Source organism: Panthera tigris, chromosome B3 (genome assembly GCF_018350195.1).
Source record: "Panthera tigris isolate Pti1 chromosome B3, P.tigris_Pti1_mat1.1, whole genome shotgun sequence".
Lineage (NCBI taxonomy): Eukaryota > Metazoa > Chordata > Mammalia > Carnivora > Felidae > Panthera > Panthera tigris.
The window spans coordinates 73,816,206-73,841,519 of NC_056665.1; the positions used below are offsets into that span (position 1 = coordinate 73,816,206).

Sequence of the window (25,314 nt, forward strand, 5' to 3'; positions counted from 1 at the left end):
TACGGACGTCTGAAAAGGTGGGCTCTGAGACCGCACAAGGCAGGGAGAACACAGTGAGGCACAAGAGCCAAAGGAGCAAGGGCAAAGGAAGGACCGAAGAAACGCGGCCCGAGGACAGAGAGACTCTATCCCTCCCCGAGGAGGAACTAGGGCACGGGTGCAGCAAATGGAGGCAAAGCCAGCGACGGGAGCTCCCGTCTGGAGCCCGGCAAGACCAGGGCTACCCTTGGATGGCGCCCCCTTCCGCCCCAAGCAGGCCACCGAGAGGAGAAGAAACACTACTGCTCCCTAGTGGTTATGGAAGGAACATCACCAAGGAGAAAACATGCCAGGCTGGGCGAACAGATTGCCTTTCTCTTCCCCCTCCTCTCCTTAAACCAGAATCCCACTTAAAGCAAAATCCCACTCCCTTCTTTTCTCCAGACGCAAGGACATGGCAAAGACTTTCCCAGAAAGTCTACCAGATGCCACCAGCATATTTGCTTAAAATTTGCATACAATGATTTCCACATCAGAGCCTTCCAAACAGTTTTGCCTTTCACTTTTCCAACTGTTGGATCTATCCCCTCTCCCTTACTGAAGAGTCCATTTTTAGGACCTTTCCTCTTCTTCTTCCTCTGTCTGAAATTCTTGCCTAGGGCACTGCCCTCTTCCACACTCATTTTGCCTCTTGCCCCTTTTTGTCTCAACCTGTTGCTTTTAAGAGGCAGAAGCCTTGGAGAAGAGGGGAAAAGAAAAAGGAAATATAGAGTGCCCTGCCTAACAGGGATTGTTTGGTATAGACAATAAACTCTAACTTGATGAGCTTGATTTTTAAAGCAGTGTAAGAACATGGGCTATGGATTCATGCAGCCCCAGTTTCAGTGCTGGGCTGCTTCCCCCACTCACCAGCTATGCAACCTTGGTAAGTTACTTGCAACCTGGGAAAATGGGAAGAATGATCCCTTCCTTCCTGGCCTTCTGGGTGATCAGTCAGGCTGGTTCTTTTCCTTCTGTCTTGGCTAGCTCCTCCCACAGAGCAGAGTGAGGTGTTCCCAGGTGGGTGACAACTTTCCTTCTGCTTCGCTCCTTCTTGACCAGGACTCATCCTCTAATTTCTGCCCTTTTCAAAAACGGAGGGGAGAGTCTTCAGTGGCCAGGATTTAAAGCTAAGTCTGCCCAGCAGCAGAGTTCATTTCTCACTTGGCCCTCTCGATTGCCAGGCCTCGAGACACCCCATCATCTGAGAGCAGAGAATGGAAGCCTTGCCCAGGCTCACAGTTGGACCGGGTGCAAAAGCAGTTAATACCTGGATCAAAACTATATGGCCACTCCCTTCATTTAAAACTATCATTTTCTCAGGGCGCCTGGATGGTTCAGTCGATTAAATGTCCAACTCTTGAGTTTGTGGGTTCCTTGCTGACAGTGTGATGCCTGCTTGGGATTCTCTCTCTCTGCTCCCTCCCCTGCTCTCTCTCGCTCTCTCAAAATAAAAAAATAAACTATCATTTTCCCCCTCACACTCCCCCCCCAAAAAACCGAAAAACACTATCATTTTCTATCTCTAAATCTTCCCTTCCTATTCAAAAGGAAACAAGAGGTACTCCTATTCCTCCATTCTTTTTTTTCATATTTCAAGTTTTTATTTAAATTCTAGTAAATAAGAGAGGCGCCTGGGTGGCTCCATCGGTTGAGCGTCCGATCAGCTCAGGTCATGATCCCACAGTTTGTGGATTCAAGCCCCGTGTCAGGCTCTGTGCTGACAGCTCAGAGCCTGGAGCCTGCTTCGGATTCTGTCTCTCTCTCTCTCTCTCTCTCTGCTCTTCCCCCACTCATGCTCTGTCTCTCTCAAAAATAAAAAAATAAACATAAAAAAAATTTAAAAAATAAATTCTAGTAAATAACATATATTGTAATATTAGTTTCAGCAGTACCTATTCCTCCATTTCAATCCTACCTACCTCTCCTAGACCTCTCCATCTCCCCCCACCCCAAATATTTGGGAGTGTTTACTTTGTGAAATATGTTTGTCCAAAAGACAGAAAATGAGAGTTGGCAGGGAATGAAGCACTTAGGCAGGAGAAGGTGTGTCATAGAGGGTAAAGAAAGAGACAGCTAAGGTAGAGAGGAAGAGGGAAGAAGAAGGGAGGGAAAGGGAGAGGCAGGGAAGCTGGGGGATGGGGCCAAATCTTGATCCACAAGTGTGATTATTGAATCTCATGGAGGCCTCCCGGCTTTGTCATCAGATTGGGCAGGGGGCCTGTCCCCAGTGAGAGGGATGGAGCCCAGGAACTGTGTCTTACACCTTGCAAGATGCTTCGGGTGGGCATAATGGAACAATGTGAGGAGAAAGCAGAGGCAGAGAGGAGGAAGATGGGGATAGGCTGGGAGCAGACGGGTCAAAGGGAAGCTGTGGACTAAAACCACAACCAGCTAGTGGAACATCCATCCACATTTGCCTTACTTTGTTGAGTGGGCTGCAGGGTGTCTGCTGCTGGAGGGGTGGACGTGCTGGAGAGGAGTGGACCCTCTTGCCCATGCATCTCCTTTAATGACACCACAAGCGTTAGGACAGCCGTGTGGAGCTGTGTGATCTTGTAGGTGCCCCTGGGAGACTCAGGCTCGGACAACTCCACAAAGCCAGCTCTGAACCCTTTTATATGAGGGCAGGGAGTAGTGTTCTTGAGTTCAGATTCAGGAACCTATCTGCTCCTGGCATAGAGGACCTCTGTAGAAGGTCCCTGCACTTGAAAGGAATTACACACAATTCTTTAGAATTAATAGAAAGAATACCATTGTAATATAAATAAAACCTTCTGATTCTTGGAGTCTACGTGAACCTTGTCATAGTAATGGCTCCATTTAAATAGTGTTACAACAAGACAACTAATAATAATAGTATCCTTAAATGTTTACCATGTGCCAGCACTGTGCCGAGCCCTGGAAATTGCATCCCCTAATTCTCCACTACAATCTGATGAAATAGATACAGCCATTCATTCCCATTTTACAAACATGGAAACAGACATTGATGGGGAAAGGAATTTTCAAGGTCTCACACCTGGAAAGATGTGGAGTCTAGACTGGACTCCCATAGCCTGACCCCAGCACTCAGCTCTTGGGTTAATTTGCTAGCTTCTGAACTCTGGCTGCTGTGCATTTTGAATAAGGTCTTTGAGGTTTTTGTGTGTTACTCTGTCCTATGTGTGTCCCCTTGAGCATATAAGCTGTCAGGCTCCTCTTTGAGCTTGAAGGTGTTAGATGGCTGCTCTCAGTTTCTTAGTAAAAGATGAGCCAGAACAGGACCACTGCTTTGTGCAACTCCAGGGGGTGCTATTCACATTGCAGTCAATGAGGGGCTCTGGCCATTCCTTTTGTGTGTTTGTGTTTGGGGGGTGGCTGGAGATAGAAATCAAAAGGTAGGGGATATGCGTATTAATTTATGATAATGTCTCTTAAAGCTGGAGGTCTACACATATGCATCCATAATAACATATGAGCTTCAAGACAAGCAGCAGAGCATTGTTGTAGAACTTGGCCTTTAGGGTCAGACAGACCTGAAATCAAATTTTAGTTGTCTGCATTATGTAAATGACCTCAGGTGGGTTGCTTAAAAACTGTTTCGTTGTATACAGAATGGGGAATAGTTCCTCATGGAGTTGTGTCCGTTGAGATGATCATTATCCAGGCCAGCACTTTGGGATCAATAAATAGAAACGATAGTTATTCACTCACGTGCCTTATTTCCTGAGTTGGGGTGTACGTGTGTGTTCACTGCTTTCTGATTGCGTGCGTGGCTGAGGGCGTAGGTGTCTGTCCCGGCACATCTTCGGGGTTCGTTAAGGCGCTAGCTGTCAGACCTCCAGCTGGGGCTGGGTCTCCCCGGGCCCTAGTTCTTGCCCGCGTGGGCCCGGGGCTGCTCGCTGGGCCGCGGGCGGCGGGGCTGCCCGGTGCGGGTGTGTTGCCGCGTGTCTGTTTGTGCTCGGCGGCCCGGCTGGCGCGGGCGTGTTTGGGGTGGTGGTAATTACTGGGATGGCCCAGCCCTAATGAGTGTGATCCCGTTACACTCTCACCGCCTCTAATGGAGCTAACCTCATTTCACAGCCATTAGAGATGGAGATGAGGCCCCGCCCACTGGCCCCGCCAGCTGCAGCTCCCGCAGCCCCGGCCACGTTCTTTCCCTCCGGCTCGCCATTTCCCGGTGCCAGCTCTCCTTCTCCCGCCCGGTCTTCTGCTCCTCCTTCCAGGCTTCCCTGCCCTGTTCTCCATTGTTCTTTTCCCTCCCGTCTTGCCGCCGCTCTCTCCTCTCCCCTACTCTTGGCGCGTCCCCTTCCCTCGGCCTCCTCCCTGCCTGAGTTCCTCCTCCTCGCTCGGGTCCGCTCGGCCCCCGCGTCTCCACTTCCCGGTCCTCTCCTCCGCGCCCCTCCCCCGCCCTTCCCCGCCGATGGCCCTCCCCTCCCCCACGTTGCCCCGTCTGGCCAGAGGACAAATCTCAAGGGGAAACCAGCAAAGACAAACAAGGAGCAGTGACTTCATTATCGTCGTTAATTTGCCACTTCAGTTCCTCCCACAAGGGTCAAAGCCAGCACGGCTTGAACTCAGGACTGCCACAGAGGCTGAGCCAGAGCTGCCTTTTCCGCCTGAAGCCTCTCCCCAGCCACTCTCCTTCCCTCCTCCTCCCCACAGCCTTCGTTTCCCGGCAGGGGGTCAGGCTCCCGGTTTTGCTCTTCCCATTTCTTTACCCGGCCGCGCAGTCTACCGCCCTCCTTTCTTTTTCATTTAAATTGTGGCCTTCACGTCGGCTCCAAGTCACATGGTTTTTACCTCGGACTCCCTTCCTCGGTCATACTCAGCCTGCCCCCGCTTCTCCCACTCCTCCCTGCCCTTATCCCTCCCACACTCCTTTCTTGGCCTGCCTCGGTCTCTCTAACCTCAAGTGCACTCCTCTCCCGGAAGCACCAGGATTTACCTCTGGGTTTTGAAAATCCCGGGAGAAACAAGATGGAAGAAGGCATTCCGGCCCAAGTAGGCCAGTGGTCCAGAACCTGGAAGTGGCTGGACAGAAAGGAAGACAGTTGCCAGGGGGGGCGGACAGGCCCATGAGTCAGAGGAGGTAGCAGAATCTGGATTCAGACACCCCACACCCAAGACACACTGGGCCCCAGAGAAACAACCTCCCAGAGACCAGAGAGAAAAAGGAGGACAGAGCCGTAAGACTGAGCTGGGGGGGTGGTCACTGGCAAAACAAGGACTGAAAATTTTGAGGATAGAAAGGGCATGTATCCCATTCATTCCTCAGGGAAACCCCATCTAACACTTCTGTCCCACCCTCTGCCTTCCTTCACTGAGAAGCCAAATGACTGGCAATTGACTCCTAACCTTTTGTCCGATCCCAGCCCCAGAGGGAGAGGCTGAGGGTAGCAGGCTGTGACTGGAGGAGGCACTAGGGAAATGTCCACACATGAAGTAAAAATTTCTGACCCACACCCATCCTGCCCCACTGCCTGCAGGTCAACACACTACACTGAACTAGACACTGCATACATTTACCTTCTTCTCTGAGAAGAGAGCTCTTGCTACTATGTCCTCCTAATTGCACAGGCGCCTGTGCAAGCACCGTTCCAGTGTATGGCCCTGATGTGACTCCAAGGCTAGAAGCTTAGCTTTAATGTAATCCCTTATTCCTGTCCAAACACAGAGGCCGCTCCTGTTCTCTCACTTGACTTTGAAAGAAAAATTTTAAGGGATACCAAGCTGTGTCAGGAGGAATTAGTAAAAGATGTCTCCTTCCAGGGACATGCAGCCTGCACTTCAGTGGTATAGCTTGGTGACAGAACAGGTGGATCTTAGCCCTGTCCCCTCTTAACTGGGCATCCTGAACGACCTAACAGAGGCCCTGGTCTCTGGACTAGTTCCTACAAGAGGGGGCTACTGAGAGCCAATGGGATTACCTCGGTGGTGGGGGGGGAGGGAGTGGGGGTGCTGGAAGGCCCTCTAAATCTTTAACCCCTGTCACATGAGCCTGGGGTGGAGGAGGGGTGGGCAGGCAGTCCCCTGGGGCATTCCCCAGAGAGGCAAGGGGCTCTGGGAAAGTGAGTGGTGGGATGACTGAGAAGCCAGAGAAGAAAGATGGAAAAATCAATGAAATGAGTTTCTAACGGTGAGGTAAAGGACCGCCGTGTCGACAGCCTGTCGCCTGCTGCAAAATATGAGCTGCCCAAGTCCATGGTGGCGGCTGACAGTGCATCCAGCCGCCACTGCCCTCCCTTCGGGGTGCCCCCCTCCTCAGGACTCTCCAGTCACCCTAGCCTTTCTTATTATAGCCAGATTCTCTCCCCCAGGGCTCCCAGGTTGCTTGCTCCCTTCCAGGTCTTCTTTCCTAGAGTCCCAATCCATTCAGAGTCCTTCTGACTCTTCACCACAGAAACGGGACAGGTTATAATCCCTGACTAGTGCATCTTTCTCTAAACCTTCTGTGTATTGAGACCTCTCTGCAGATTTCATTCAGAGTTGTGGTGAGCTCTGCATCACTTGCCTCCCTCCCCACCTTCCAGATACCTCTGGACTCTTTCAACAGTGAGCAATCAGGCATCAAGGCCATCCCTCACCAGGTTCTTACATCCAGGTCTGTGCCTCCTGCTTGTTGGCCTACTTGGCCAATGCTGACTTCCTTGGAGTTGCCTGGATTGGGACAAGGTGTTTAGGATGGCCCTGGTGTTGCTTTATGAACTCTTTGTCACATGGCGGGAAGGGCAGGGGTATGATGGGTTCAATTGTGGTTTCATGATTGGGAATGCAGTCGGCCCGGGATGCCACTTCCAATTCAAATCCACCCACTCTGTCTTTGGAAACAGCTCCCAACCTTTTCTGGAAACCACCTCCTTTCTCCACCCTCCTCCACATCTTCCTCTTGGGCTCCTAAGATTGTTCATTCATGTTTTCTTCCTATTATCTCTACAAAGATTCCCTGGATCAGACCCTGGAGTCAACCCTCCAAGTGTGGCTGCCCTGAGCTGACTCCGGGTGTGCCCCTGACCTAGTCTCTCCTCTCTCTACCTGAGATCTCAGTGTTGATCAGAAAACTCCCCTCCAGACCTTTCCTTCAGTTTCTACTTTCCCGACTTGCCCACTTATGCAGACTTAGGCCTGAAGGTTGGGGTAAGAGGGAGGTGGGAAACTCTTTTCCCTAGCTTTTCCCTATTATTCAACATTCGATCAACAGATATGAAGCATCTTCTATGTGACAGACGCTGGGCGAGGTGCTGGGAAAACAGTCGGAAAGAAGATGGACAAGGCCCCTGCTCATAAGACCATCATGACTCACCCTGGGTCTCTCACCCAACAGCTTCATCTCTCCAACTTAAAGCAGCCCCAGCCAAATTCCACTGTGCCCGCTGCCATTTCAGAACCCTCCTCTTTATCCCTGCATCAGGTTACATTCACACAGCTCTGATCTCTTGTCTTTGCATTTACAGCTTCAGTCTCCACTCCTAAACCCAGAGCTAGGTTCATCTTACATTTTCAATAGCTCTCCTCCCTGCTCATAACGCCCGTCTCATGTTCTGTAACTGCCATTTCCAGTTTTCTTCCTTTTTTGCCTGTCTTTCAGTCCTACCACCCAGTCTTCAATGCCCCCTGTCTCCCAAGTTCCCTTCTCTTGCTCCTGCAGGATCTAGTGAACCTTGGGCAATCAAATACAAGATCTCACTCTGAGCTAAGACCCAGGAATCCTACAGATCAGATTCAGGCCCCGGCCCCATACGTGTACAGCTCCAGCAAAGCAGCAAGTTCTTCCTCTATGTGTTTCAAGGTAACACCAGCTGCTCTGACATCATGGAGGGAGGAACCCTGTCAGGTTGCCAAGGCAACACCAGCAATTTATGACATCAGAGGCTTGAGATCTTTGGTTCTCAGGGGGCTAGAAAGATTCAAGTTCCTGTCAGGTAAAGTAAATGGGATTTCTACTTTTTTCATCTCTTTGCTTGGGTCCCCCTGGCTTGGGAATGAAATGCAAAGGCCTCTGGTGGGGTAGTGAGGGATGTGCCCAGTGGAATGAATGCTCGGAAGCTTCTCTTTCTGTCTCTCTTCACCAGTATCTCTGAGGGCTCTCTGCCTCTCCTTTGGCATCTCTCTCTTGTGGGGCTTCACCCAGTGGTATTTCTGCTATGCCTTTTTCCAAATCACCCCTCCTGCAGCGCTCTCTTTGCACCGGTCACGCTGGGTCCCCTTCACACCAGAGGCATTTGTTTCCTTTGATACCTCATCCTCTCCTTTTTCCCCCTACCAAGCTCTGTGCAGCTCTGATCTGCTTCAGCACTCCTCCGCTTGCCTTCCATTTACCTTCTTTGTACCATACTCTTTTTCCACCTCATATTATTCTTCAGTTCCTCCCTTCCCCCACTTTACAATTGTATTCATTGCATATTGCCTTTTCTGTTGACCTCCTCTTGAGGAATACTCTATCATTTCTCTCCATCTTCTGTATCGCTATCAAGTCATGTTTTATTTCATTCTCCCAATCACCCCTCGGTTCCTTCCCTGCCCCCATTCCGCATGGATTTTCTTCCCTTCCTTTTGCACATCCCTCACGTCATGCATTTCTCTACCCCATACATTTATTGCACCCGGCCTCTCCTTCCTTTCTGGAACACTGTTCACCTCGGAAATCTTCCATCTTCTGCCCCTATCTACCTCCTCCTTTTACCCTTCCAAGCTCCAAGGGCTGGAAAACAATGATGGGCTTAACACAAGGTAAACTCCCCAGACTCTTTATCCACCTTTCCCATTCTTTAGGCTGAATGAACCTGGCCTCTTGCACAAGATAGCTTCTGTCATATGAATGAAAACGGCCACATAAAGGATCGTGCTGAATCCAAATATGATAATAACAGGGGGGCCAGGAAGAAGATGAACTAGAAAGTGAAGAAAAAGCCACTGATATCTAGAATGACCTGAAGGATGAGAGGCAACCAAGCAGGGTGGAGTTCAGAGTCCTAGAGAATGTCCCCTTACAAAATCAAAGTTGACAGTTAATGGACATAATGGCCCTGACTGATGAAGGGGTTATATGCCCCTGGAAGCCCATTAAATTGATTTCTTGGCCTGTTTATGTGCCTTCACAAACCATACTCCCTACCTCTCCCAGCCCCTTCCTCTCTGGTACCTTTTGCTGCTGAGGTTAAAATGCTCAGTGAGAGGATAAGGGATAAGAGGGAATTAGGGTGATCAAGGATAAAAGGTAGGCAGAGGGCAGGTTATGGGAACAAAGGTAAAGAATAGGCAAGGGAGACCACGGGAGATAGGAATGCAAAAAAGGGGGTGAAACAAAATGGGGAAATGAAAAAATATACAATGGCCAAGTGAGGGAAGGGAGGAAATCAAGTCAGCAAGGAAGAGGTTTGCGGTGGGAAGCTCCTGGAGAGGCAGATGACACACAGGAGACCAAAGGTCCTGGTGGGTGAGACAGGCACATGGCAAAGGAGACAGTCAACAATGCTAGAAGTTCCAAAGCTTCCCGGGTGAAGGTGGAAGAGGAGTCGGTCCTGGCTGTGCTGAAAGGGTACCTGAGTCCTTGGGAGAGATACATCTGCTCCATCCCTCAGACTCTTTGCAGGCCCCTGACCAGTGACTACCACAACCATAAGCATGAAAAAAGTAGCCTGAGAAGGCCAGAGATCTCATAAGGACCCCAAAAGAGAGGGCATGGAGTCCTAGATGGTCCTAGACAGACAAGTCAGGGAGCCAAGGCATGACAGTGACAGGGACACACTGCGAGAGGATCACTCGGATAGGAAGAGTCACATGCGGACACAGTGACACACAGACCCAGGGATGGATGGGTGGGGAGAATGAATGAGGTGAAAAAATGACAAAATCAAGAGGCAGGGACACATGGACAGAGATCAGCGGGGCTACAGGCACATCGAGACCACGCGTGGTCCAGCGCTCAAAAATGATAGGGTTACTCTGAGAGGGGGGCAGACAAGAGCGCATGGAGAGTTGGGGGGCCAGGAGAGACACACTTCACCTTGAATGGAGCAGTGGCCTCCCCTCACCTACTCGCACCTTTTTCCAAAAAAAAAAGGCAAACAAACAAACAAACAAACAAAAAAAACCCCAGCTCAACTTCAGGCAAAAACGAAGATCGAAGATTAAGAGTATCCATATCGCCTCCCACCCACCCCCACCCCCACCCCCACCCCCAGCACGCTAGCCCATCCATTAGCCCGTCCGCCTGCCGCGGTTCCCGATCCCGCAGCCGGCGCGGGGCGGCCGAGACCCAGGCCCCTCCGGGCTGACAGCTCCGAGCCCTCACTCACCCGGCCTCCCCTTCCCTCCGGGACCCTCGCTACCCGCACACCTCGGCGCGGTCCGTCTAGGCTCTCGTTACCCTCCGTCTGTCCGGCTGGCTCCTGGTCCAGCCTCGAAGCCTTTCCCTTCGGCGTCTCTCCCTCCACCCCTGCATCTCTATCACCCACCCACCACCATCCTCGCTCGCACGCCCCCTCCCCCCTACCCGTGCCCCTCCTCCTCAAGCTCTCGGTCTGTCTGTCCGTCCGTCCGTGTCCCCTCCCCCAGCCCCTTCCCGTCCCTCTCCGTGCCCTCCAGCGGCAGTCTCCGAGCGCCTCCTCTCCCCTCCGTCTTCAGCTTCCAAAGAGCAAGGAAAGGAAGAAGAGAGAGAGGGAGAGGAGAAAAAAACCAACCCAGCAGCATCGGAAATCGATGCACTTACACCTCAGCTGGAAGCAGGGACGGGAGTCGAACCGCGGCCGCCGAGCAGCGCGAGGCGGGGAGGGGAGGGGGCGGCTCTTGGAAGGGACTTCTCCGATGTGTTGATTCCTTTTTTTTTTCCCCTCCTCCTCCCTCCCTCCAGCGCTCACTCCGGGGCGTCGGGGACGGAGATGGAAAAAAATAAATAAATAAATTCACGGCGGTGAGGGAAGTGAAGGAAAATAATCAATGCTATTTGGCTGCGGCTGAAGTGTTTTCCCGGCTTCGTGAGGGGGTTTCCATTGATTCACCCTGGGCACTCGCTCGCTCCCTGCCTCCTCCTCCTCCTCGCCCTCCTCCTCCTCCTCCTCCTCGCCCTCCTCCTCCTCCTCCTCCTCCTCCTCGCCCTCCTCCTCCTCCTCCTCCTCCTCCTCGCCCTCACTCCTCCGCCTCATTCACTGGCTGGAGCCGAGGCGTCCCACACAATGGAATAATCAATACCCAGGCGCCCGGGGCGGCCCCACTGAGCAGGTGCAGCGGCCCGCCCGCCGCAGTGAATGCCGGTATTTGTAGTCCATCCTTCCCCGCTCCCACCCAGCGGCCAGCGAGCGCTGAGTGCCTGCGCTGGACCTGATACCCCAGGGCAGGCCAGCCGGCGGGCGGGGCCACTTTGCAAGATTGTGGCGCCGGGTCCAAGCCAGTGCTTGCAAAGGGGGCCGGAGCCTTTAAACTCTTTCTGGTGTTTTTCTCCTTTTTTTATCCTGCCTACAGAAACCATACATGTGTTTTGTTATTTTGTTTTAAATCAGCTCTAGAGCAAGCCCCGGCTTTTACCAGCCTCCCAAAGCCACCCCAGGCCTATCTCTCTTTTTTTTTTTTTTCCACTCCCTTCTTCCTGCCTTATTAGTCCCCCTCCTTTCCGGTTGGGTATTAGAAACTTCTCTTCCACAGCAGTTACTCTGAAGTCTCTGAGAGCTTGTCTCCACAGAGAGTTGGATGGGGGAAGGGGAGGTTCTGGCTCCTGGTCCTCATCTTCAGTTTATAAGCTCTTTTATATTGTAATAATAATAACTGCTAAGGTTTATTGAGTGCACAGAAACAGTTTCCAAGACCTTTTATGTATATTAACTTACTTAATCCTCACAACTAGTCCCATTTTACGGTTGAGGAAACCAGGACACAAACAAATTAATTAGGTGGCCCAAGGTCACATGGCCATTAAGTGACAGCTCCAGGATTCAAACCTCAATAGTCTGACTCTAGAGCTCACAATTGCTGCTATAACCTACTCCTCTTAAAAATAAAAAAATAAAAAGAACAGGAAGGAAGGAAAGAAAGGAGAGAAGGGAAAAGAAAAAGAATCCTTGAGTTCACAGGAAAAAAAGGAAGTAGAAAGAAAGTAACATTTTGAATCTCTAGGTTGTGACAGTTTATCATTGGATCCTCACACATAACTGTGGCAGTTCACATTTTACCATGGAGAAATGAGACGTTTAGGGAGGTGGAGTAGCTTGCCCAAGACAAAACAACTGGAAATCCAAGCTGGGAGTCAACCTCAGGTCTGTCTGGTTCCTGAGTCTGGTCTTTCAGTTAAACTGCTGCCTCTGCCCGACTGGACTGGACATTGTAACCCAGGGAAGAGGACCTTATAATTCAGGGGAAGGGGTCTTTTTCCCCAGGGAAGAAAACTGCAAAGCAAAGGATGCATGAAAAGTAGGCCAATGATTGGAGCTAGGGGCTGGAGGCCCTCCCCTCCCTGACTATTGGTGCCTGTTATGGGGTGGAGGAGGGATGCATCCAACACATCCCAAGTTCAAGATGTCATGTCTGTGAATCAGTGCCTTCCCTATAGTACTTCCCACAGGTCATTTGTTTCCGAAAAGATACTGGGAAGATGTCTGATGTTGAGAACCTGGCACTTCTCACCCATCGTAGGAGTTGACAAGAGCCACTGTTCCTCAGCAAGCTACCTGACCCAGAGTATCAGACACACAGTGACATCTCCAGGTTATCACAGTCCTCAGAGGGAGTAAGGAGAAGGAGCCTTCTCTATTTTGTCTCCCAAAGCAGTCAAAGGGTCACCCCAATGTCTTCCTGTATTTTAAGCGAACATGAGTATATTTCTCCCACTCCAGACCAAGCCTGCTCAGGGGCCACTGGCAACTCAGTGACAAATTCCTCAGTCTGGCTGGCACTCGAGGCCATTTCTAACCTACTCTTCAACTGTATTTCTAGCCTCATCTCCTTCTCCTTACACACTGGCCAGGTGCTCTCCAGCTTCTTGGTCTTTGCTCTTGCTGTTCCTGTCTCCATCCATGTCTCTAACTGTTGAAATCCCACAGTGTCTTTAGTTCCTATCCAAAATACTAGTTCTTCCTCTGACAGAACGTTTTCCACCCTTACCCTAAACTTTCATTCTAGGATGTATTATCCCCTCTAAACCTCCAGAGTAGTTAAACTGGCCTGAGTTATCCCCTTTTTCAACCCATTGCCACTGGCCTGTACTTGTGGGCCGCCATAATAGTCAATAAAATATCTGTTGGGACAGCAGCGTCTGAGTGAGTTACCTGGATTTCAGGCCCATCTGCCTAGGGAGTCAGGGGGAGGGAGACAGGACTTGGGCTCAGCTCCTTCCATCCGACTGTCCATACCGCCCCTTCTCAACTTTAGACAGTGTTGGGGCACTAATCACAGCTTTCCTGTCACCATAGCGACGAATGAGGCGAGAAAGCAAAATCTCCCTTTGGAACTACACCTCCCATCATGCACCTGGACCCCCCAGGGTGCCGGGCTCAGCCTGAGGCCTGAGACCTGGGCCGACCCACGGGAGCCGGGAGGGGTCGGACACGAGGAGCAGAGCGCGGGGGGAACCTCTGCGCTCCCGGCCCACCGCCGAGGTCGCGGCACCCCTATCACGTACCTAGCCTCTCAGGCCCCGGCCTGTCCTCGGCACCGCCACATCACGCCTAATATGGCCGCTCGTGCTGGGACCGGCCCGGTGCACAGAGAGCCGGGCCGAGGTCCGAGGCCAGGTACTGCTCCCGGCATTCCTCGCTGGCGTGGTGTGGGGTCCCCTCTCCATCTCCAGGTCCCGGGGGAGGGAGGCCCTCGGGCTTTGAGGTGAGACCCGGGGCTCCGCTACCCGGTGCTGTGGCGAAGGGCGGGGTTGTTCCGGGAAGTGAGCCACCGGCCACCCGGGGTAGCAAGGTATAGAAGACAAGTACTGAAAGGAGGACACCCACTACAGTTCTCTAGGAAGCCCTTTGAATTGACATCATGAACCGTGTAAGGGATTACCTGGAGATCTGTCACTGTTTCAGGGCTTTAGAACATCAGAGACAGAGGGGACCATCCATCACTAGGCAGGGAGAAAGGGCTGTAGCCCCAACAGAGAGCCCTGTGACAGTGTGTCCCTCATAAGTTCTTCCCCGGGGTGGGGGAGGGGGTGGTTACTGAATTGTCCCCCTGCAAGGCCAAGCATCCTTGGGAGCTCAGCAAATTGTTACTGACTGATTACAGGTATCATGGCCCACGCCTTGATTGAGGTGGAGCGAAAGTTCATTCCTGGGCCTGGCACAGAGAAGCGGCTGCAGGAGTTGGGGAGCACCTTAGAGCACCAGGTCACCTTCCGGGACAGATACTATGACACGCCTGAGCTGAGCCTCATGCAGGCTGACTACTGGCTGCGGCAGCGAGAGGGTAGTGGATGGGAGCTCAAATGTCCTGGAACAGCAGGTGTCTCAGGACCCCACCAGGAGTATGTGGAACTCACAGTTGAGCCTGCAGTTGTGGCCCAGCTCTGTGAGGTGCTGGGGACTGAGGTCCTGGGGGCAGGAGGTGTGGCAGCTGTGCTGGGCCCACTGGGGCTGCAGGAAGTAGCTAGTTTTGTGACTAAGCGTAGTGCCTGGAAGTTGGTGCTCTCTGGAACTGATGAAGAGGAGCCTCCGCTCAGGGTGGACCTGGATACAGCGGACTTTGGCTACACCGTGGGTGAGGTAGAGGCCCTGGTGCACGAGGAGGCTGAAGTCCCAGTTGCCCTGGAGAAGATCTACAGTCTCAGCAGCATGCTTGGTGAGGGAGACAGGCCCTTGTGTGCGTTCTTTGCCTTCATTATCTGTCTTCTGGGTGTACCCACTGAACGGGTTCATGGGGACGGTTCGTGGGGAGGGTCTCGGGGTTATTTCTGTACTGGATATTGTTTGAGCAGTTTTTTGGAAGACCCAGTTTGCTTTTATAGTAGCTGCCTAACCTGAGTCAAGTCCTTCCAGGTCTCTAATCTCTCTCAGTCCTTGCCTCATTTAGTTCACACACCTCCAGCCACTCCAAGTTTCCATCAGTTCTCTGCTTTAATCCATCCACCCATCCTTCTCTCCCCCAAATCCCGTCCTCTTATTTTTACAACTACCTGGAGCCCTCATTTAATTTGTCCTGTTGACTTTGACTAAAAGGCGAGAACAGTGTATTTATGTGACAGGCAGCAAGACAAGTGTTGGCTGATTTCTTTTTCTGTAGACAGTTCATCCACAGAAGTATGAGTTTGTGCATCCCATGAAGCCTTAAAGCCGTGGAATGCTGTTCTCGCTATCTCAACAAACATATGCTGAGTTCACCACTATATGCCCAGCATGCTGCCAGGCACTAACAATAAGATACTGACTTATTATGGTTCCATACCACCATTCTAGATGCTAGAATTCTATGTGAGTCCCACCCCACGGCTATAGCTACTTTTGTCATTTCTTCTATATCCCTTGGGTTCTCTGTGTGTATCTCTGCATGTGCTTCATTACCAACCCAATGAGCTTTGGCCTGCCTAGACGGGCTTTAATCTCAATTGAGGGACGGAGCAATAACTGAAATGAGTGGATATTGAGGCATCCTCTTGTCTTCATGGCACCTGAGCGCCTCCTCACCATTTCTCCTTGCTGGAGGAGAGGCTCACGCTTGGCTTCCCAGCCCCACTCCTACCTGAAGTGGTCCTTGTAGGCCCCACTTCCACAGGCCAGTCAGGGTGAGGGCTGGTGGGTTATAGAAGCTGGTCGGGTGGCATTCAGAATCCCAGTGCTGCCTTGGAAAGAATTCTGGGGTCTGGCTATCTGGACAGGGAGCAGAGTCAATGCATTTGAAGCTCTGTCTGGTTCTCTCCTCCTTCCCCTTTTGCCTGTAGGTGTGCCCGTACAGGAGACAGCACCTGCCAAGCTGATGGTATACCTACAGCGTTTCCAGCCTCAGGACTATCAGCGCCTGCTACAAGTACACAGACCCAGAGAGAAGCCACAGGGGACTAAAGATCCTGAAGGCAACTTGGGCTAGGGTGTCACTTCCTCAACAGGGAAGAGTCTGAATCTAATAGGGTTCCCTCCTGGGCTCACTATGCCTCTTCCCCTGGCCTCCTTCTCACACTGACTCCCCTCTCTCCAGCCCTTCCTGTTCCTTCACCTTACCCTCAGCTATCCTTCCTTGAGCCCTCCCTGGCTGCCTCCTCTCCCTCATCCGTCAGATGCAATCTGTGGGCCGCCCCTCTCCCCTGGCCGCTAAGCAGCCTCCATTGATTTCCGCTCGTGTTTATAGGATTTCCACTTAGCTGTGATCAGTAGTTAAGCACAGGAAAATCCCTTGCCACCCCCCTCCCTTGGTCGATGCCATTGATTCTGCCAGCGGCTCCTAAACCGCCTTACAGCTGAGTTAGAGACGAGGGGAGGGATTTCCCTGCCTTGGGGTATGGGAAATAGCAGCAGGTTGGGGAAGTGGGTGAGAATCTGTCAGAAATCTAGAAGTTCTGGTTTTACTTTTTGCTCCTGCGCCCTACTCTGGCCCAGATGGTAGAGTGTCTCCTATGGAGGTTTAGGGGCAAATTTGCTCCCCATCCTGGAAGGGGTAGAAAGAAAAGTCCTCAATTGTTAAAACAGGTTCCTAAGGCTCAAAGGAAGATACATACTTTAGTTTCTGGATAAGAAAACTCTTCCCTTCTATGATTCATAAACACTTTCTATCTCAAATATACCCAAATATGGCTTTTGCCCCTCAGGCTTTATTGGGCTTTCATTATTGGGAAGGCAGCCCCCACAGTTTTTGCAGGGGCAAGCACAGGCCCAGAGCACCACCTGCTGGTAGCCAATCACCAGGCTCCAAGTGGCTGGGACCCTAGGGGGGGTGTTCAGGACACAGGAGGATTTCAGACCGTGAGTAGAGGCTGAGTTACTGCCATGTCTCCACAGGCAAGTTGTTCACCTCAAAGATCTCCTGCACCGACTGGCCAAAGTGGTTGTAGGTGAGGCGCAGCTTTAGCCTCAAGGGGGCCTAGGAGTATGAGAGTGGAGACCAAGGTTAGCACCTGTGATTTGTCCTGTCCCTGGGCCTTATCAACAGGAAGGGGTTGTGGGTGGGTGCTCTTGAGCTCACCTTGTTAGGATTGAGGATTCTGAGGAGCTGGGTCACTGGAAGGCCACCTTGAGCTGGAAGTGTGTCCCCACTGGGGGCCTGTAGCTGCAGCTGGAAACTCTGAACACAGGAGATTGGGCAGAGCACAGTAAGGCAGCTAGCTGGGCTCAGGCAACCCCTCCACACCCGAGAGTCTCAAACCCTCTTCCCATAACTTCCCAAGTGCTTGTCCCTGCATTGTCATTTCCTTCTCGTTCTTCCTCCCACCCACCCCCTCTACTTAGCCTTTTCTCCTCAAGTGCCCAGGCCACCTCAAATCCTGGTCTTCCACAAACCTTGGGCACAGCAGCCTGGCAGATGAAGTGGGTGACATCAGCTCCTGAGGTGTTGGTAGCAGTGACCATGATTAAGAGCAAAGCAGGAGTTCCAGAGGGTCGAACAAAAGACAGATGCAGCTGTAGTCCTTCCCGCTCAAACACTCTGAGATTTGGGATGGAAGCTGGAATATGGAGAGACAAGCAGCTCAGTGTATGGGCGAAGATAACAAGCTCATTCATTCATTCAACAGAAATGAAGTGAACACCCACTGGGTGCAGGGCAGTGCTTGAGATGCTAGTGACAAAGTGGACAAGAAGATGAAACTCATAGTCCAGTGGGCAGAAAAAAACAATAAACAAGAAAACAACCAAGATAATCACAGACCAATTTGTGCTGTGAAGAAAATAAACGATGTCAGAATAACTGGGGAGAACTAACTTAAATAGGAGTGGTGGGGGAAGGCATCTGACATTGTGGCTGAGGCCTGAGAAATGAGAATGAGCCAGTCGTTTGGTGTGCTGGGCAAGAACATTCATGTAAAAGGAACACAAACTGCAAGGGCTTCAGATGAGAGGGTCTGAGATGCTGACGGGCCAGTGGAGGGGGTAGCGGGGAAAGAAGATGAGATGCGCTGGGAGGAAGGCGGGCCCCACAGGTGAGGGTAAGAAGTCTGGAACAAAGGGAAGGCATTGAGGGGTATCTGAGAGGGAACAGGCACAAGCTAATGAACACTTACCTATCAAGAGGGGATGTGATTTTGGCAAAGAAGGAGAACCAGCACATTTCCACCCCTCCTTTTCTTAAGATGTCTCCCATCTCCCCCTGCTTTCTTTTTTTAAAGTTTATGTATTTATTTTGAGAGAGAGCGTGTGTGCGTGCATGTGCAGGAGGGGTAGAGAGAGAGAGAATCCCAAGCAGGCTCCACTGTCAGAGCCTGACATGGGACTCCATCCTGTGAACCTCGAGATCATGACCTGAGCCGAAATCAGGAGTTGGACACTTGGGGCACCGGGTGGCTCAATCAGTTAAGCAACCAACTCTTGATTTCCACTCGGGTCATGATCTCACGGTTCATGGGATGGAGCCCTACGTGAGCCCCGCATCGGGCTCTGTGCTGACAGTGCAGAGACTGCTTGGGGATTCTGTCTCTCTCTCTCTCTCAAAATAAATAAATAAACACTTTTATTTATTTTTTTAATTAAAAAAAATTTTTTTTAACGTTTATTTATTTTTGAGACAGGGAGAGACAGAGCATGAACAGGGGAGGGTCAGAGAGAGGGAGACACAGAATATGAAGCAGGCTCCAGGCTGTCAGCACAGAGCCCGACGCGGGGCTAGAACTCACGGACTGCAAGATCATGACCTGAGCCGAAGTCGGCCGCCTAACTGACTGAGCCACCCAGGTGCCCCAATAAACACTTTAAAAAAAGAGAAGCTTAACTGACTGAGCCACCCAGGTGCCCCTCCCATCTCCCCTTTGCTGAGGCTTACGTGGGGGTGGAGGTGCACCGGGAAGGTTGAGGAGGTGTACTAAAGCGCCTCCTGGGGAGGGATCCAGAGGGGGTGGGGGCTGGGCATCCCCAGAAGTGCCATCCAGGAGATCTAAGAGATCCAAGAGCTTGGAGGCCTAGGGGAAAGGGCAGAAGGAGCAGGGCTGGGTGTGGAAGCCCGACCAAGTCCTCATCCCCCTGCGGCTTCCGGCCTCCTCACCTGGGGCTCTGTGGACACAAGGGCTGTTTCCGAAAGCTGGGCTTCTTTGCTTTCCTTTGCTTCCCCATCAACCTGAGACCTGCCTCTCTCCACAAGAGGCATCTTTTCCAGGATGGCGGCCCTGAGAGAATGGAATACAGGTGTGTCCCTCTGAGTGGACCCTGGGCTTTTCATAACAAGCATGGGGGAGGGAAGGGTGAGACCATGCAGAACCCTGGGCACATGGTGGGTCAGAGTGCCTTTCTGATTTCCTAAGAGGGCACACGGTTGCCAGTTTTCAGATGAGCAAGGAGGGTTGGAAGCCAACTTAGCTTCAGTGAACTACAGGCAGGAGGCTCTGACTGTGGAGGAGTAAGGACGCAGGTGAGAATGAGACCCTTGTGCCCAGAGAGGGGCACTGGGGAGAGGACAGGTGAGGAGAGGGCAGGGGTGTGGGTCCTACGCCAATCGCACCTCATGTGGTCATACTTCTGGAAGAGCGTGTTGTACTCCACAGCCCGCTGCTGCAGCTCCACGTCCAGGCAGCTCCCGTAGATGGACACCACCTGGCGGATGCGGCTGGGCCACAGGGTGGTGTGTGAGTGGGGATGCAACCTGCCCTGCCCTTCAACTCCAGGATATGGCAGGGAAGGGAAAGGCCCCACGGAGCAGGGGGATGCCCACAATACTTGGCTCAAAAAGAAGAACCTAAGGATTGGGGGAACTGGGATGTGTGTATGGAGAGAAACTCAGAAGCCGGTGGGCACAGTGAAGGGACATCTGTCCCTGGAGACACGAAGAAGAAGGTCTCTGGAGGGGCTGGGACCCTTTCTTACTTGCTGTCTCCACGGAGCCGGGTGCTGAGCTTCATGAGGGCTGTCAGGGCATATCCTCGGGTGGCTGGCTGGGACATGTGGGACTGCAGCACCTTTTCCAGCAGTGCCAACACCTCCTCTTCCTCCACCTTCAGCAGGGACAAAGGTAGTAGCCCTGGGGCATCTTGCCTCTCCTGCTGAGTCCCTCCTTGGTGTACTCCCAATGGAGGTCTTACCTGAAGGGGCTCTGTTTCCTCACAGCTCCCTTCCAGCAGGAGGTCCCCGTATTCTCCAATGCACCAGGCTGCCACTTGCACCAGTGGTTGCTGCATGGGATAAGAAACATGGTAGGCCAGGTTCTGGGTCCCCTCCTCAGCTTCCAACACCTGTGACCTCCCTTTATGCAGCACAGAGGTAGTGGGGTTTGGAGGGGTGGGGAAAGGGAAAAGACTTGCCCTGGAACAGTTATGTAAGTTTGTTTCCCCGCTGGCTCTGCCCTGGCTCTTGGACAACTTCTGCCCTCTGGTGGCCACGCATGAGAACTACATGGCTTCATCAAAAGGGGCTCAGCGAGAGGGAAGCAAGAGGGTCCTTCCCTCGAAGGGGTACCATGGTTTCTGCCCATTCTATTTGGATAATATGGAGAAATGACTACTGATAGTGGCTGGCTTCTGTTAATCCACTCGGAATTCAAGATAATAAAGCCTGATACATGAAGAAAGAACTCTATCTCATTTGACCCTCAAGACTGCTCTGGGAGGTAGACAGCTGAGTACACTGAGCATAAGGAGACTTAAATAAGTCATCTGTAGTTACACAGCCAGTAGATACCAGAGCCAGTTCAAAAGTCTAGGTGTTCTAACTAAAAACAGGGCTGTGTCCTTGAGTGTCTCTGCGAAGTAGGTAGCTGTGACTTCCAGGGAGAAACAGTAAAGACTCCGGTGGAGGGAGTAGGTGGCCCAGGAAGGGCTAAGAGGGTTGGGCGGCCCTGGGTCTGGGTGGTGGGAACAGTACTTGGGAGATGTCCTCTGCCAGGGCGCTGTACAGGCGGCGCACAGAATAGGCATGTAGCTCCTGGGCACCCCCAATCAGCTGGGTCAAGTTGGCCACTGCATCATCCCGTACATAGATGCCTGCCTGGAAGAGGTGAATGGGGCCAAGTCAGGGTGGTGAACCCTGCCCACTCCCTCCCAGCTCTCTTAGTCCAGTCCCTGCCTCACCGTTGTCAGCACGCGCAGGATGGTATCTATGTGCCATCGCTTGGTTGGGGCAAACCTAGGGGACACATGGCTCTTCAGCCCTGGTGCTGACCCTCCCCAGATTCTACCGTCTTTGCCTCCTGGTCTTTGCCTACTGGGCACCTGTCACCTCACCTCTCTGCTGCCAGCAGGATGCCTGAGGCACAGTCGGCCCGTAGATCTGGGGGGCAGGATTCCAGAAAGCTCTGCAGCTCTTGTGTCATGGCTCGCACGTTGGAGCTATTCACCAGAGCCAGGCTCAGTTCCAAGGCCCGCCTATCAAGAGAAAGAGATCTGTCTATACGGAGTAGCCAGGTCACCCCAAGACATATCTCAGGCCCTCCCTTCTCCAGGCACTGGAGCGGCACCTGTCTCCTTAATCCCCCTACTTCAGCTGTCTGATCCCATCCAGGTCTTGGCTACCAGGTGCTGGGCCCTCTGCCCCATCTTCTCTTTTGTCTGTCCCACTCACCGGCTGAGGGAGGCATCAGGTTCCCGCAGACATTCGACCACAGTGGGCCGGTGCCGCTGCACAGCGCTGTGATCAGACTGCACCATACGCAGCAATGACGTCAGGGCTACATACCTGGCCAGAGTGGGAGAGGCCCTATCACACCATGGCCATCAGCCCCCTCCCTGCCCCATCCTGCCCTGAGTATTGGAATAAGAGGTAGGTGAATCAGGAGGCCCTGGAAGAAGCAGGGGCGAGGGCCAGGTGCTCAGTGGCACAGCCCAGCCAGACACCTGGGACTATCACCTAATGTTCTTGTCATTGTTGAGCAGGAAGCGGCCAAGAATGTTGACGGCTAGAACCTATGGGAGGCAAAGGTTGAGGACAGTCAGGGAAGGAGCAACTGTCCTTGTTAAGGAGTGGGGAACTTCGTGGCACGGGATGATGGGTGGGGAGGAGAAACCGGTGAATAGGACCCATCTGCCTGGCTGGGGCTGGTGAGTGGGGCCCCAGTGGGAGAGGCATATGGGAGGATACCCGAAGGCCAGGTGCAGAGCGGATGTCCATGATGGTCAGCACTGTCTCAAACAGGACTGCACTGCCCGCATTTCGGCTGGTATCTGTGTTAGTGGCCACCTGAGTGGGTGGGAGAGAAGGTGCAGCTAGAAGGGGCTCTGTCCTCTCCTCAGGTTTCTGGAGGGTATCCACCGTGTCATCCCTCCATCATCTAACGAAGTTCCCTGAGCCCCCACCATGTGTCAGGGACTACCACACTGAGACAGACTGTGTCCCTCTCCTCATGGAGATCCCAGTCTAGAGGGAAATGGAGATGTGACTATACAGCCACCACAGAATGGGTGGTCACGTGAGGGATGCCCGGGGCTGGTGGGATCTCAGAGCAACACACCTAACCGGTGCCCCGCTCCAGCCCCAACCTGAGCCAGCAAGTCATTCATGGTCTCACTGCTCTCTTCGTGGTTCCGGCCCAGAATCCGAAGGAGACGAAGTATCCGGACCTGAAGTTGGGTTAAAGGTTGAAAGGTGGAGGGGTTCAGAGGGTGAGAAGTCGGGCTGAGAAAAATCCAACACTGAAGAAAGTATCATGAGGGGTCTGGCTGGTTTCCTAGAGCTTCCCTGCCCCTGCCCCTCACCTTGGGTCCCTTGGGTCCTGGGAGATCAGACGTGTGTGAGGCTCAGGGATTTGGAGACAGGCTTTTTTGTTGTCATTGTTACCAAACTGGATTTTCTGACCTTTAGGTATCCCCATTCCAGCACTGGTCTTGGGATGACCTGTACAATCCTGTGTCTGCCATCTTCCTGCCTAAGACACTGACTGACCCAAAGGGTTCTCTGGGAGGTGACCGATAGCCATGGGCTTACTGCTAAGCTCTCTGTTCCAGGGATACAGCAGGAAAGGATCGGCCCACCTGCAGGAAGGGGTCGCTGACTCCAGATATACTGTGTTCTGTGGAATATCCCGTTGTCACCAGAGTCCGGAGGATCTTCACCAGCTGGGGCACCACCTGGAGGGAGGGCACAGCCTTACTGGGCATTCTTCCTCAGCCTTTCAACCTTCAGCCCCATTCCAACCCCATTGCCCCTCTTTTCCTGGACCAGGGCCTGCCCCTTTCACCAGCCCACCTTTCGAAAATGCTTGAGGGCTGCAGGGCTTCGTTCACAGAGCTCCGTGATCAGCGTGATGGTGCCCAGCAGGATGCCTGGTGTGGGGGTAGGGAGTGAATGGTGGGCCAGGGGCACAGGAGAGCCTACTGCGTGTGTTTGTGTGCACATGCTACCCCTTCTCCTATGGGCTGGTGTTCCTGTCCCATTTTTCACTTCCGTCCATAGCCAGAGGTAAGGCAGGGGACAGGGAGCCCTGTGACCTTACCATGGTGGCGTTCATGAAGCAGTTGGGCACAGGGTGGGAGGAAGATGTTGGAGAGCTCAGGGACCTTCCGGATCATGTGCACTGCAGTCAGAACAGCCTGCAGAGATCAGGGGGCTCAGAAGAGGGCAGGGGTCTGCCAGGATGGACCTCCCACCTTTAACACATGGCCAACAGGACAGTTTCTGGTGGGGCAAGGGCTTGCAGTCCTGCCATCTCACCTTCTTGCGCACGTAGGAGCTAGGCTGCAGGAGCAGTTTCTCCACCTCAGTGGCCAGGTCCCGGCACATTTCAGCAGAGCCCATAGTGCTCAGAGTGCACAGGGCCAGGCCTTGTACTGCCTGAATCCCCTGGCTCAGATCACTGCAGAGTTGGGGAGGGTGGTCAGTCAAGTTCTGAGAAATCTACCCTGCCCAGTACCTACATTAGGCAGCCCCCTGGGATTTCCCAGTTCCCCACTCTTCCCATCTCCCTGATTCCAAGTGGTTCCCAGAACCCTCTCACTTCTTGATGCTGTTGGTAATGAGCAGGTGGGCATCCTGCCTCTCATCCAGTAGAAGCATGGCCCCCAGGTAGCCCACCCTCTTGTCTGTGAATCTGGGGGAGGCAATCAGTTTCAGGCACTCCATCTACAGGGAAGGAGGGAGAACAGGAAGGGGCAGGGGTGAAACTGGGAGGCACTAACATCCCTTTTCTATCTTCTTTACCACCAGATTAACTTATGGTAGCACCATTTCCCATCACCCTCCCTTCAACAAGAGGAAAGGCTTAGGAAATTCAGAGTTCGTGGGTAGTTTCGAGGAACCAGGAGTCGAAGAGGATGGGAGAAGAAAGGAGGTGACTTGAATGGGGCTGGCCAGAGAATGAAGTGTTCAGTCCAGCTTATGACCCATAGGGGTTGTAATAAGGACGGGGGTCAGCAGTGCATGCTGTGAGGGAGGGCTCAGAATCTTTGTAGAATTAAAAAAACAAAAAACCCCACAACAACCAGGGCACAACTAGGTGAGGGTGTCCAAGACCCTGCTCTATTAGACTTCCTCATCAAACTCAGAAGGGAGGAGGGCCTGCCCAATACCTGCCCAAAGTGGGCGGGGTAGCCCAACATGTGGACGTAGAGCAGTTTGGCCAGCTGGCGGTGCCTGTGCAGAGGGTCCCCATCGCGGAAGGAGGCGCGGATGTGGGCGCACTCCTTTTGGATCACCTCCCGCTCCTGGGCCTGGGTCTTGGCCCCACGTATCTCCTCGATTAGATCTTGAAGCTTCAGTGAAGGTACCACCATCCTGAAGGAGCAGAGCCCGGAAATGGAGAGGGCTTTAAACCCCTCGGGCCGAATACCTGGCCTTCTAGTCCAGGCTTGCCCTGTGCCATCTTGAGGGACCGGGCCCCGAAGCTACCCTAAAACCGAGCCCATATTTACCTTTACCCACGTGGATCTCCACATCCCACCCCTTCCACACTGCGGGAGGAGATTCCCCATCACGCATGCGTGCCCGCCCCACCTCTGCTCCCGTTCGTACTGAGCATGCGCCAGACCCCGCCTATTTCCCACCCCCCCCCCCTTCCCCCCAACCCAGCCTCAAGCCCCACCTGGTTTCCCATCCCTAGCTCGGCCATTCATTTCCTTTCAGGGCCTCGAGCTACCTCTTTCGTGGTATTCTTCCCCAGGGTCACACCTCAGGCGGCTTCAGCTTCACACCAGGGCGCCAGCCCTAAAGACAGCCTCACCTGGCTGGTCTCAACTCCGCTTCTTTCCCCCCAGCGCTTCCGGGTACAGGGCCCGATAGGGGTTGGTCCTTCGACTGGTCCTTCCCTCTTCCCGCCCTCTTCACGGGACCCCGCCCCTCCCGG

The 25,314-nt window shown here is 52.9% G+C and overlaps 3 protein-coding genes and 1 long non-coding RNA gene across 14 annotated transcripts in view; 2 read left to right on the plus strand and 2 right to left on the minus strand.

Annotated features, from left to right (window-relative positions):
• ZFHX2 (zinc finger homeobox 2) overlaps positions 1-13,384 on the minus strand; it is a 31,732-nt gene extending 18,348 nt beyond the window's left edge. For 3 of the 8 annotated variants that reach the window (XM_042989427.1, XM_042989428.1, XM_042989419.1), the window contains exon 1: positions 7,688-7,778. The gene's annotated coding sequence lies outside the window, so the exon portion shown is untranslated. Of the gene's footprint in view, positions 1-888; positions 1,111-7,687; positions 7,807-10,711; positions 11,002-13,256 lie in introns of those variants that run through there. The other 5 variants (XM_042989420.1, XM_042989425.1, XM_042989424.1 and 2 more) reach the window with 5 other exon arrangements.
• LOC122239559 lies at positions 7,843-9,086 on the plus strand. Its single transcript, XR_006218753.1, has 2 exons — positions 7,843-7,922; positions 8,773-9,086. It is a non-coding gene; the product is annotated as an uncharacterized LOC122239559 (long non-coding RNA).
• A 95-nt stretch (positions 13,385-13,479) lies between the features above and the next one.
• THTPA (thiamine triphosphatase) lies at positions 13,480-16,722 on the plus strand. Of its 2 annotated transcripts, none has more exons than XM_042989433.1 (3): positions 13,480-13,721; positions 14,209-14,781; positions 15,857-16,722. In XM_042989433.1, the coding sequence occupies exons 1-3, from the start codon at positions 13,661-13,663 to the stop codon at positions 16,000-16,002; spliced, it is 780 nt and encodes a 259-aa protein (XP_042845367.1). In that variant the 5' UTR covers positions 13,480-13,660; the 3' UTR covers positions 16,003-16,722. The 2 variants fall into 2 exon arrangements, with proteins under 2 accessions (XP_042845367.1, XP_042845368.1); XM_042989434.1 differs by having other exon boundaries at positions 14,209-14,760.
• Positions 16,723-16,887: 165 nt separating this feature from the next.
• On the minus strand, positions 16,888-25,255 carry AP1G2 (adaptor related protein complex 1 subunit gamma 2). 3 transcript variants are annotated; one of them, XM_007097996.3, is made up of 22 exons: positions 25,108-25,255; positions 24,542-24,746; positions 23,971-24,095; positions 23,688-23,829; positions 23,470-23,566; positions 23,223-23,299; positions 23,009-23,104; positions 22,517-22,597; positions 22,119-22,217; positions 21,888-21,943; positions 21,603-21,716; positions 21,266-21,406; positions 21,113-21,167; positions 20,907-21,029; positions 20,129-20,218; positions 19,914-20,041; positions 19,552-19,656; positions 19,099-19,219; positions 18,880-19,015; positions 17,406-17,569; positions 17,092-17,190; positions 16,888-16,989 (listed from the first exon to the last, which is right to left on the minus strand). In XM_007097996.3, exons 2-22 carry the CDS (start codon positions 24,743-24,745, stop codon positions 16,888-16,890), a joined length of 2,355 nt encoding a protein of 784 aa, XP_007098058.2. In that variant the 5' UTR covers position 24,746; positions 25,108-25,255. The 3 variants fall into 3 exon arrangements, with proteins under 3 accessions (XP_007098058.2, XP_007098059.2, XP_042845363.1); XM_042989429.1 differs by lacking the exons at positions 16,888-16,989; positions 17,092-17,190; positions 18,880-19,015 and having other exon boundaries at positions 17,477-17,569; XM_007097997.3 differs by lacking the exons at positions 23,223-23,299; positions 23,688-23,829; positions 23,971-24,095; positions 24,542-24,746; positions 25,108-25,255.
• Between the last annotated feature and the right edge of the window lie 59 nt (positions 25,256-25,314).